Source organism: Pleurodeles waltl, chromosome 6 (assembly GCF_031143425.1).
Source record: "Pleurodeles waltl isolate 20211129_DDA chromosome 6, aPleWal1.hap1.20221129, whole genome shotgun sequence".
Lineage (NCBI taxonomy): Eukaryota > Metazoa > Chordata > Amphibia > Caudata > Salamandridae > Pleurodeles > Pleurodeles waltl.
In genome coordinates, this window is record NC_090445.1 from 757385134 (window position 1) to 757397454 (window position 12321).

At 42.9% G+C, this 12321-nt stretch overlaps 1 protein-coding gene across 1 annotated transcript in view; it reads right to left on the bottom strand.

The window, feature by feature from the left end:
• LOC138300243 (caspase-7-like) overlaps positions 1–12321 on the bottom strand; it is a 304287-nt gene that overhangs the window by 144088 nt on the left and 147878 nt on the right. The window contains exon 5 of the mRNA XM_069239328.1: positions 12069–12244. Within this exon, the coding sequence (XP_069095429.1) occupies positions 12069–12244 (176 nt within the window). The remainder of the gene's footprint in view (positions 1–12068; positions 12245–12321) is intronic.

Consider the following 12321-nt stretch of genomic DNA (forward strand, 5'->3'; position numbering starts at 1 on the left):
CACGACGTGGTGCGGCGACATCCATGGAGTTGCGGACTTCAGCGGGGCTGCAGCGGCGTCGGGCCTGTGAAGATCGTCGCGTTCCATCGAAGGTCACGGCGTCGGGTGCAGTTGGCATCACCGGATTCAGCAGCGGCGTCGGTCCGAAGTCGTCCGAAGTAGATTTCCTTGGATTTCCACCAGCTTTCCTGTCAAGGGCCCAGGGACTGGATAGGGCACCACTTGTCAAAGCAGGAATCTCGCCATAGACTCCAGGTGCTGGCAGAGAGAAGTCTTTGCTGTCCCTGAGACTTCAACCAACAGGAGGCAAGCTCTAAATCAAGCCCTTGGAGATTTCTTCACAAGATGGAAGACACACAAAGTCCAGTCTTTGCCCTCTTACTCTGGCAGAAGCAGCAACTGCAGGATAGCTCCACAAAGCACAGTCACAGGCAGGGTAGCACTTCTCCTCAGCTCTTCAGGTTTTCTCCAGGCAGAGGTTCCTCTTGTTTCCAGAAGTGTTCTAAAGTCTGTGGTTTTGGGTGCCCTTCTTATACCCAATTTCTCCTTTGACGTAGGCCTACTTCAAAGTAAAATCTCTTTGGAATGTGAAATCCTGCCTTGCCCAGGTCTGGCCCCAGACACTCACCAGGGGGTCGGAGACTGCATTGTGTGAGGACAGGCACAGCCCTTTCAGGTGTAAGTGACAACTCCTCCCCTCCCTCCTAGCACAGATGGCTCATCAGGATATGCAGGCTACACCCCAGCTCCCTTTGTGTCACTGTCTAGTGTGAGGTGCAACCAGCCCAACTGTCAAACTGACCCAGACAGGGAATCCACAAACAGACAGAGTCACAGAAATGGTATAAGCAAGAAAAATGCTAACTTTCCAAAAGTAGCATTTTCAAACACACAATCTTAACATCATCTTTACTAAGAGATGCATTTTTAAATTGTGAGCTCAGAGACCCCAGACTCCACATGTCCATCCGCTCCCAAAGGGAATCTACACTTTAATCAGATTTAAAGGTAACCCCCATGTTAACCTATGAGAGGGATAGGCCTTGCAACAGTGAAAAATGAATTTAGCAATATTTCACTGTCAGGACATATAAAACACATTACTATATGTCCTACCTTAACCATACACTGCACCCTGCCCTTGGGGCTGCCTAGGGCCTACCTTAGGGGTGCCTTACATGTAAGAAAAGGGAAGTTTTAGGCCTGGCAAGTGGGTACACTTGCCAAGTCGAATTTAAAGTTAAAACTGCACACACAGACACTGCAATGGCAGGTATGAGACATGATTACAGAGCTACTTATGTGGGTGGCACAACCAGTGCTGCAGGCCCACTAGTAGCATTTGATTTACAGGCCCTGGCACCTCTAGTGCACTTTATTAGGGACTCACCAGTACACCAAATATGTCAATCATGGATAAACCAATTACATACAATTTACACATAGAGCATATGCACTTTAGCACTGGTTAGCAGTGGTAAAGTGCTCAGAGTTCAAAAGCCAACAGCAGCAGGTCAGGAACAATATGAGGCAGGAGGCAAAAAGACTGGGGATGACCCTGCAAAAAGGACCATTTCCAACACAAGTGTTGTAGTGTTATGTATTTTTGTAGTTATTTAGTACATGTAAGTTAAGTAGTGTTATATTGATTTTTATTATAAGGATGGGGGGTGTTATATTCTTGTTAAGCTTGGTAAGCTTTGTAAAGTATTTCCCTGGAATTGTGCTGTCTCTTGGTGACTGGACTGCGGCTTCTGGAATCGAGGAGATTCGAGGTGGTAGTGTTGGTTGGTGAGGAGGATGGCTGAGCCAGGGGTTGTTCAAGGCAACTAATAAAATGGACCTTTAAGAACCACGTTTACTTGTCTTAGAAGATACCACAGGTAATCTTTCAGACGGAGAACCAACCAGAGGTACATTGATTTTTTTCCCCCAGGAACAGGATATGAGAACATCCGTAATCCAGCTAATAATCATTCAATATACAAAGGGAGGTCACACAGTCTACCTGGAAAACTTCAGAATTATTTGATTGGTTTATAATCACAAAGAAGTATTTTCCAACTGGAGAATCAATGAGTTCAAGAAGGAAAGTGAAAATATCATGCTGCACTAGCTACTCAATCTAAAATAATCTTAACTAAAAAAAGCCATGTGCAGTATCCTAAAAGGAACATCTAGATTGAAGGATTCTGCAGTAAATACAATTGAGGGATTTCACATCACAGTAACCAAAGACAAACAATGCCAAAGTTATACAACCATTAACCCCACAAATAATAGGGAAGAAGACCGGAGTTGGCTCCCCTCTACACTGGGGAGAGGCCCAAACAAGTCCTCCTAGCTTACAAGGAGAGACATTGATCGAGAGGTTTGGGCCGAAGGCAAACCCTGTCACAGTTTACCAAGGAACATAGCAGGCTTTAAAAAGGCAATATTAAATCACAATACAAATATCGTTTTTACGAAAATTAGATATAGTTTGCCTCCAGTGGACATGGTGCAAAACTCCAATTCACATTAGTTTCTACCAATGGCTTTTAATACCAGCTGTCTAGCTCAGCCGATTTGGTAGGCGCTGAGGAGGCAGGTTAATATATATCTCAAAAGCCAAAGAAGTTACTGTTAAACCTTTGGAGATGGTCTGCCCATTTTTCCAAACGATCAGAGTTAAAAATCTAGTCTTCAGTAAAGCACTGCATAATGGTCTGCTGATGAACGTGTATTTAAATATACACAACACGGCGCATAATACCGCAGTCAGGCACTTTCTAGACAAGCTTGAGACACCTGTTTGTAACTTTGCTGGTCAAGAGGTGTTCATGACTGGCAACTTTAATCTAATACTGCGCAACAAAAAATAGCTTAGCAACAACCCCAACAGCCACAAGCTCTGTTGATGTCATAGGGGGTCATTCTTACTTTGGCGGGCGGCGGAGGCCGCCCGCCAAAGTAACCCCGTCAGAACACCGCACCGCGGTCGAAAGACCAGTGCGGTGATACTGAGATTTGCCCTGGGCTGGCGGGCGGCCGCCAAAAGGCCGCCCGCCAGCTCAGGGCAAATCAACCTTCCCACGAGGACGCCGGCTCAGAATTGAGCCGGCGTAGTGGGAAGGTGCGACGGGTGCAGTGGCACCCATCGCGTATTTCAGTGTCTGCATAGCAGACACTGAAATACTTTGCGGGCCCCTCTTACGGGGGCCCCTGCGGCACCCCCTACCGCCATCCTGTTCATGGCGGGTTTCCCGCCATGAACAGGATGGCGGTAGGGGGTGTCTGAATCCCCATGGCGGCGGATGGAGGATTCAGAAGGGCAGCGGTAAACCGGCGCTGAACCGCCGCGGTCAGAATGCCCTTCGGAGCACCGCCAGCCTGTCGGCGGTGCTCCCGTGGTCGGTGACCCTGGCGGTCACCGGCCGCCAGGGTCAGAATCAGGCCCATAGTAAGGAATTCACACAGGCAAGATCCATTAGGAAATTAAATTGAAGACGGCTTTGGTAGTCTATTGCTGTTTTTTTGACACTCTGCGGTAAATGTTCGTCAGCCGAAAAACTCACACATTGTTCAAGCTCAATTCTAGATAACATTCTCTTCAGTCACTGCAATGATTTCTCTGTTTTACATTGGTCTGAAAGTGATCATTTTCCCACCTTAGCAATTTTAGGCCTTAACTTGTCTTGAGTAGATCACTTACTCCACTTTGGACTTGGCTTGGTTGACAGTAAATTAAGAAGGATAAAATGGACCTCAAGAAATACAGAGCAATTAACAGAATGGAAAACATCCATGACACCAAATTACTCAAAGATGCAATCTCAGCGATAGACGTACCAGCGGATATGTTAGCACTTTGGATGGAAATTATATCATCCCTGCAAAACACACTATTAAGGGACTACAAACATTGACAAAATAACAGGCCATCATCGGCCCAAAGAAATCAATGCTTAACCCTGGAAATAAAGAAGTTAAAAATACAGCTTTCGAAACTAACAAGAAGGTTAAGGAAGGGAATCACTGACCCTTCCACAGCCGGGCTCCTACATACATTTAGAAGATTACAAAAGAAAACTGCGGGTGGAAAAGATGAAGTAACTTTGAAATCAGTGGTTTATTATTCACAAACTCTCAAAACGTAAAGCTCAATCCCAGTTTTGGAATTACTAGACGTGGATGAGCATGGACATTGGTTCACCTAAATTACAGGTGTAGAGGAAGTGACATCACATGCCCTTTTGCCCATAGTTACATCACTGGAAGTGACGTCATTTGAATGAGCACCCAATGTCATCCTAGGAAGTGACATGACATGACATTTTACTCTGATGACTTCATAAGAAGGGATATCACTGCAGTTCCAAATCAAACAATAAGTGCAAGGCTGACAAAAAGAAACACAGATTAATCTCTGTGTTTGTTGCCACCTATATTTCAACTACGATTCTACCAAGAAAAGCCAGAAAGGTAGATATCACCTCCTCGGCTTTTTTCTAACGTGGTACACATGATTACAGCTTTGCTCAGCCGCATTGCATCTACATCACCGGTAAGTACTATTGCAATCTTAATTGCTTTAAACATTGTCCCAAAAGATCTGTTAAAGCCTTGGAAAAGCCCCAGGTAAGACTGCCACTATGGAGTGAAACACATGTTGGGTTTCTCTCTCGCTCCACTGTCCTAAACTTGTCCACCTAAACCAATAAAATTACTACTTTAATCACACTTAGTGGCTTTCTAATGAACGAATTTTTCATCAATTGAAAATCTACGCCTTAAAATCCAGTGGTGGTTCAGCTATCAATCTAATTCACAGCTTTTCAGCTGGCTCTGTGTAGTTGGATTTAGTGTTTTGTAAAGCCTTTAGCACTAATGGGCTTTTTGGCGACCTTGTGGATGGAAAAATACGGACAACTACCTTAGGCCAAAATCCTGTCCTATGGAGGTGGTAGAAATAAATATTAAATCCCCAAAGGCGAGTGCAGTTAGCATAGTCAGTGGCACCTATTCTGTATGTTTCGATGAACAGCCTTCTATTCACTGATGCACTCACAAGGGGTCCTGACCAATCAGTGAATGCAAGGCAGCCCTGCAAAAGACAGAGTTCAATTTCCAAACAAGGTCTTATCCCCTACAGATATGCAGAATCAATGCCTGCATACACACATGCATCATCCACAACTTACATGTTTTATTGTATTACATTTTAAAACAACTTTGAGAAAATGGTTATACTGAAACAACATATTTGGTCAAACTGCCAAAAGGAAATGTCAGTCATTTTATAACAGAATATTAATCAGTCATTTTTTTATAACATTCCATTCACCCAGACACCTATGGTATAGTATATAGTATATAGAAGGGGCTGCAGATGCATGAAGTTTCCCATCCAATTCCCATCGCTTATCACAAATTCCACACCTGCTCAGTGCCAAGAAGGCATTCCCTCATTTCAACGTAGGTGAGCCCCATGCAAATAAGGGAAAACATTTACCCATCCTCGAACACCATAATGATGAGGGGGCAACAGGAGCAAAGAGACTCTCAAAAGGTGCACAAATCATGCCACGCAGGCATATGACACGTGCATTCCCTATGGGCTATGGAAGGTCCCTGGGAGTTGCAGGTGCACCACCCACAGGCAGGCCAGTCCACAAGCAGTGAAACAAGGAGCAGCACTTTGAAACCCCTGCTCCATCTTTCACTGCTGCACTCTCTCCAGTGCAGATGCAGACTCTAAGTTCACACCAGTGCCTGATCCATACATGCCTTCAGAATGGAGACTCCAGACTTTTAAAGCCACAGAGTGCTCTATTTTAGCTGTCCCGTCTAAAATTGGCCATTTTTCAGTGAAAGTCAATGCTGAAAGAATCCCCCTAATTTTTTTCACTATCCCCTTTTTTTGTGTTGAAATGCTTTGTAATCGGCTTCATGGTCCTGGTAGCAGTGGTTATAACCAAAGAAGGTACACATCGCGTAGACTAGAACCCTGCCTTTGGTTTCATAAAGTTGCACATAATGCATGCCCATCATCTCATAACAGGAGGGCACACGTGTACTACTGTGGCAGAGTATTAGCACATGTTTATGGGAAGTTTTGTGAGCCTTCTCCATCCGCTCTGGAATTCTTCCTCTCACTGCTCCTCTCAAATCTCTCTTGCCTCTCTTGTCAACCGTCCTGTGCATCTCTCTCCTAATCTGTCCGTCACATTCTTGTCTCATCTCCCTTTGCTTTCCTGCCGCCTTACTCTCTCCTGGCATTTTCCTGTTATCTCCTATCTGTTTCTGGTTACATTTCTTCTCTCCCTTTCCAATATCACCTGTTGCTGAATCACCTCCTTCCTCTCTACATCTTACACTCTCAGCTTTCTCTTTATCACATTTCTTTAGTACTCGCCGTCTCATCCACGACAAGTGGCGCTTTCTCAAATGTATGTGTATTTTTCTTTCCTTTAATCACCCCTCTTTCCCTCAGCTACCTACTTCTCAGTTGTTGCTGTGCCTTTTCCATCTCGGTCTCAGCGCTCTCTCGCTCAGTTAACCTTTTCTTTCTCTTCTCTATCTCTTTATCACCCCCTTCTCACAAGTCTCACATCTCTGTTTCACTTCCTCAGTCGTCTCTTGCTTAACTTTCTGTCATGCACCTCTGTTTATCACCTATAACCTACTCCAATTTGTCAGTTGTCTCTTTCTAACATTTATCTTTAGCAATGCTGCCTCTCACCTTCACTGTCTTTTCAGTTGTCCTTTTCACCTTTCTGTCTATCACTACTCCTTTCCTCTTCATCTCATTTCTCTGTCTAATGTTACTTTCTCCCCGTCACTGTCTTTCTGACTTTTCACTTAATCGTCTTCCCCGCTCACCCAGCTGTTTCTTTCACAACCATCTGCCTCTTTATCAACAACCTCAAATATCTCCCCCTCAGCTCTCGCGCAACTTGCTCTCTCCTGCCTCCTCTCTATTGCAGCTGTCTCTTTTACCATCTCACCTGTCAATCCTCCACACCTTTCTCAGCCATTTGTATGTAAGCTACTATCCTTTTATCAGCCATCATTCCCTCTCCTGGTTCCCTATCTATAAGCTCTGGCGTCAGTTTCTCTGTCCCCTTTCACCTATCTGATACTCTCCATGTGAATAGTCTTTCCCACCTGTCTCTCCCCTTTCATCCCTTCTGTGAGATATATTTGTCGCCTGTCTCCCTCACCTGACTCCTTATTACTTCTCTCACCTGTCTCACACCTCTCTCTCACTTCCTCATGCATCACTTTCTCTTTCTCACCTCTCCCTCTCTGTATCATCTACCTTGCACCAGTTCTTTTATCCACATCTCTCCCAGTTGCCTCTTACTTCTGTATCACCTCCCTCTAGATTATCTCACCACTATCCCAACGGTCTCCTTAGGAATGATTTCTCACCTGCCCATCCCCTCTCCTCTCAGTTGTTTCTATTCCCTCTCTCTCTCAGCTGAACCCCCTCTTTCTCTCTGAGGTCCCTCGCACCAGTCTTTCCATATCACCTTTAATTCGCCTGTTTCCTTCTCTCCGTCTCTGTCGCTTTAAAGTGCTTCCTACTCACCTGTCCTTCACCGACCTCTGAGATGCCTCTTTTTAATCACACAGCAGAGAGGGGTTCATCTTCACCCCTCTCTGCTGCGCCCTTTTTACTGTCTCTTTCCCACCACCTTTCTTATACCTGCCCCCCTAATATTTCTTTATTGTGCCTTTCTCATCTATTTGCCTGTCACATCTCTCTCTTTCCGTCTCTCTGTCAGTATTATTTTTGGTCTGTCTGTCTTAAAAGTCTATTGTCTCTTCGTCTCACACCTGTCTAGGTCCATCTTTCCAATATAAATCTCTTCACCTGTTCATCCCTCTTAGTTGATTCTTTATTTTTCTTTCTCTCTGTAGCTCTGTCTGTCTCTCACTCACACACGAACACACACTAACCTTTGCTTGTGGCTCACCCGTCTGTTGTGTCTTCTTCCTCTCCTTTGATCGCTCAGCTGCTCCCGTCTCCCTCTCTTAACACTTCTTTTCTCTCTCCTCTCTACCGGTGTTTCCCCTCTCACTTGAGATGCCCGGTCAGCCAGAGACTGCTGGGCCTTCTCAATCAGCAACAATAAATTATGTTGCAAGTTTTGTTATTTTCGGTTTACATGAACTGCTGATAATTGGGAGAGCTTCATGTCGCAGCTCTAAAGCGATTCAAGTGGCACTCTGGAAAATCCAGTTACACATATGGCTTGTTTAGTAAAAGCGAATAAACACATGAAGGGAAATGTCACGCTTTGTGATCGAATAGTCCACTCAAAAAAGATCATCCTTGTTCTAGATGAAACAAGAGCAAGTGGTTGCTCCAGGCGAGAACGGAAGGCAAACTATCTTGTTCAAATGCGACACAGGTCACTGGGATTCCTGACTGAATACTTTGTTTAGAGCCTCATTCCTTACAGGCAAAGTTCTGCACTCCTGGTGTTTCTTTATTTTATGCCCTGTCTATAAAAACAAGGTCAGCAGATCAGATCCCTCCAGCTACCGCTTCATTGCGTTAGTAGGCCTCAAGGGAACAGAATATGCAAATACTCTACTTCAGCAGTTTTAAAACTTCTTCCAAACAGGCTTTAGATCTAACTATAGCACAGCGGACAACCCAGTGACAATATCCTTTCTGGCTCACTGTGCAATCAGTCAAAAAGTACCACAATTATGTGTATGTTTCATCGATCAACGAGCAGCTTTCGATAAGTTTGTCAGGCAGATACTGTAGCGGAAGCTGGGAGCATGGGGCATCCCACCTAGCTTACTCCACGCCATTACTTCACTATACTCAGACACTTGGCTCTGAGTGAAAGTTGGAAATGTGCCTACAGTATGAAAGAAAATTTGCACCAGTAGGGACTTGAAGCAAGAATGCTTTCTTCAGTCTCTACGCCGTGGATATTAAAAATCTCATCCTCTTATGGTTATTCCATCCTCAAAAGATCCCAAACCATCATTTACAAATATTACAGTATGCAGACAACATTGTTATATTAAACCACATATACACCGGTCTGCAAAGGGGTTTGAATCAACTATATGATTACACCTGTGAAAACAAATTGGAATTGAGCCAGACAAAATAAAAAATCATGATTTTTTGGAAAAACCAGAAAAATAGGAAAACCTATGGCACTTTGCACTCTGAGATACTGCACATCCCATAAATAACTGGGTATCTGGGTCACAGAAAAAGGTACACCGAACTACCAATTATCAAAAATGGAAGACAAAAGAACCACAGCAGCACCAGCCCACTGCAGATTCAATGCAAAGCTCTACAGTCTGTCAGCGTGTGCTATTCAGAGAGTAACAAGAGCAAAACTTTTACCATCAATAATTTATGGTCATCAAGGCTTTCCCCCGTCGTTTTTGCATCAACAGTAGAATTAATATAGTGCAACACATGTCAAAAGCTTTTTCATTTACCATGGAGCTCCCTAAAATCACAAATTAGACTAAAATTTGCTTTAATCCACCAAGCCCTTCTGGGAAAAGCACATTTCTTGGCATACTGTTTTCTGGTCAATAGAACAATGAAAGGAACATTAAAGGATGTTATCAGGCCTCTCTTGGCAAACAACGATCTTATGGGGTCTGTATCTAACAAACTCTGCTTGGGATTTGAAGGCACAGCCAAACTGGGAAAGTAATATCTTGTACGTGGAATTCAAATCTGCTATAAAAACACAAGTAATGCTGCTTAGCCAGAACCGCAGACATCCTAGATTTGGCTAAAAACAGATACTTGCATTACACCTAGAGTCGTACAGTATAATGACTGCTCAGCGCTATCTAACAGAGTCAATACACAAAACAGTAAGACTTTTGTTCATCCGAATGCGGTTCCTGCTGTCTCTAATTAAAGAATTAAGGCAGGCCTGGAACAACACCATTTCCTAAATTACAAGTGCAGGCTATAGGGTTATGAAAGAGAATCCATACTCCACATCATTGTTGCTATACTGGGATGAATTGTGAGAGGCAAGCATTACTCAGACAGATTTTCCCCACAAACAACATTAGACAATGCAAGGAAGCTCTAAAATACTGCCTTATCTCTTAGAGTATTTTGGAATACTGTTGATCCATTAAATTCTTCAGAGAGGTTGCCAGGAAATCTAATCCTTCCTGACGTTTTATTCTTACATTTTTGCAGTTTTAAACCTTATTAACTATGTAAATGTGGAGCTAACAAGAATTCAGACATGGTTCCACCATTTTATGATGTCTGTTCACATGCAATTTTAATTTTAGATACTACTATTCCTATGATGATGATTTGAACTGGAGGATTGGTTGAAACCCATTATAACATCTTACTTATCCATGATAGTTCCTTGTATGATTTTATGTAAGATTTTAAATAATCAAACATAATAAATTATCACTTACTTAACAGAAAAAAGAAAACAGTATTCACCCAAAATGTGGGTCTGTCTCCTACTAATGACCACTAGGAATGTATGGTTGCAGTTACCATTTCTACATAATGAGGCTGCTAGTAGGAAAATGGCTCCTGAGCTATGAGCAGGAATGAAGCCTCAGAACATAGCAAAAGGGTTAAAGTCGTTTTAAAAAAAAAACATAACAAGAATATTTGTTTTTGTCACAAAGCAACTGTTTTTTAGCAAACAGAGGGACATCACATACCAATGCCACGATCAAACACACATTGAATATCCAATCTAGGAGAAAAATGGTGCAGGCAGTGCACCAAATCCTATTACAGTATTTTACCGTTAAAGGTAATTATAAATGCATACTAACTTTCACGCTTTTCAGAACGAGGAAGCATACCCGTGAAGATCTAGTCCTAGTGAACAAATGTAAGTCTTACTTAAATTCAATCTGAATTTGAAGATGGCCTCCGGGGCAGAGATTGAAGCCTATCAATTAAATCCAGCGAAGCAGAAACAACCAAAATGAGATTGATTGGGTACTCGGTCAAAGCAGCTGTAGGAAAAGTGCTGGGCTCATGTAGAGGAGCCTAGTAATGCAACATCTACCAAAAAAGATGGATTTTGAGTCAGTACTTCTTTTCCATCACCTGCTTCCTTTAGAGAATGGGTGGTCCTGATGGAAGTGCAGCTGAATAGCTGTGTGGCTCCGCAGCGGGGAACACCCATTTAGTGACTGTGATGTCAGCTGAAACTGTATTGCAATAGAAACTAATTTTTGGATGGCCATCTGAAGTCATTTCTACTGACATTCCTTCTGTATGATAATGTTGTGAAAACCATGATGATCTTACAGAGAACTAAGAACATTTCCATGATTTCTTTGAACAAATTCCCAGTGTTAGTGACATTATGAATGTAGGTCCCCCCAGGAACATTTCCAGGATCCACATCTGTCCAGGAATAGTAGTGGAAGGGGCCACAGTGAGGTGCAATGACAAAAAGTGAAGAAGCAAGAGAATCACATAGATAGTTGTCCATCAGGATGATGTATCATCCACAAGGGAAAGAAGGGCTGAACCTGCCACATAGATTTTTCTTTAATGAAAGTGGTGTATGCCATGCTTCAAGGAGCCAAGTTGGAGGAAAAAGAACTCCTGTACAAGGATGGTTGTCAGTGTATGGCTGATGTTGTAGAAGTGTCCATTGCATTGGTAGTTTGGAAGATAGTTTGCCGAACTGTACATGAGGTTGTTAGCTTGTAATGATCCGGAGAGCCTCCTAGCATATTATTCAGAATTCTGTTCCAAAATCCTCACCAGGTAGCACATATATGAATATATAGTGGTCCAAAACCGCATAATAAATAGTTTTGTGTTTCATTTCTAGCCCCATTCTCTCACCCATTATCCCCTCAAATTCACAAACAAAATTACGGCCAGACTGATAAAAGGGACAGAACAAATAAATAATGTGTTGTGGCTAATTTCAGTTGTAGTCCACGTTTCCCACCTGAAAGTAACAATGCGTAAGAGCATGTTTATTTAAATTAGTTTTTGATTGTACATTTTCTGACAAATAATGTAATGACACACCCTAACAATGAATATTAACAGCATAAATAATTACCTGGATGAAAAAAAGTTTGGGTTTCCCAACAAGAGTTCTACACTGGTCTCCTCTGAAAGGTGTAGTCATATTCTTTATTGGAATCATTCCATCCATCCCATAGATTAATCCCTCCTCACCATGGCTTAACAGGATACAGGCAAAACAGGCATAATTACTGTGATCCTCTTTAGCAACTGCAAAACAACACGGTACATATGTTTCAAAGGGTATAGTAGAGCCTTGGATAAGTATTTTCCTGCACTAGTTTCGG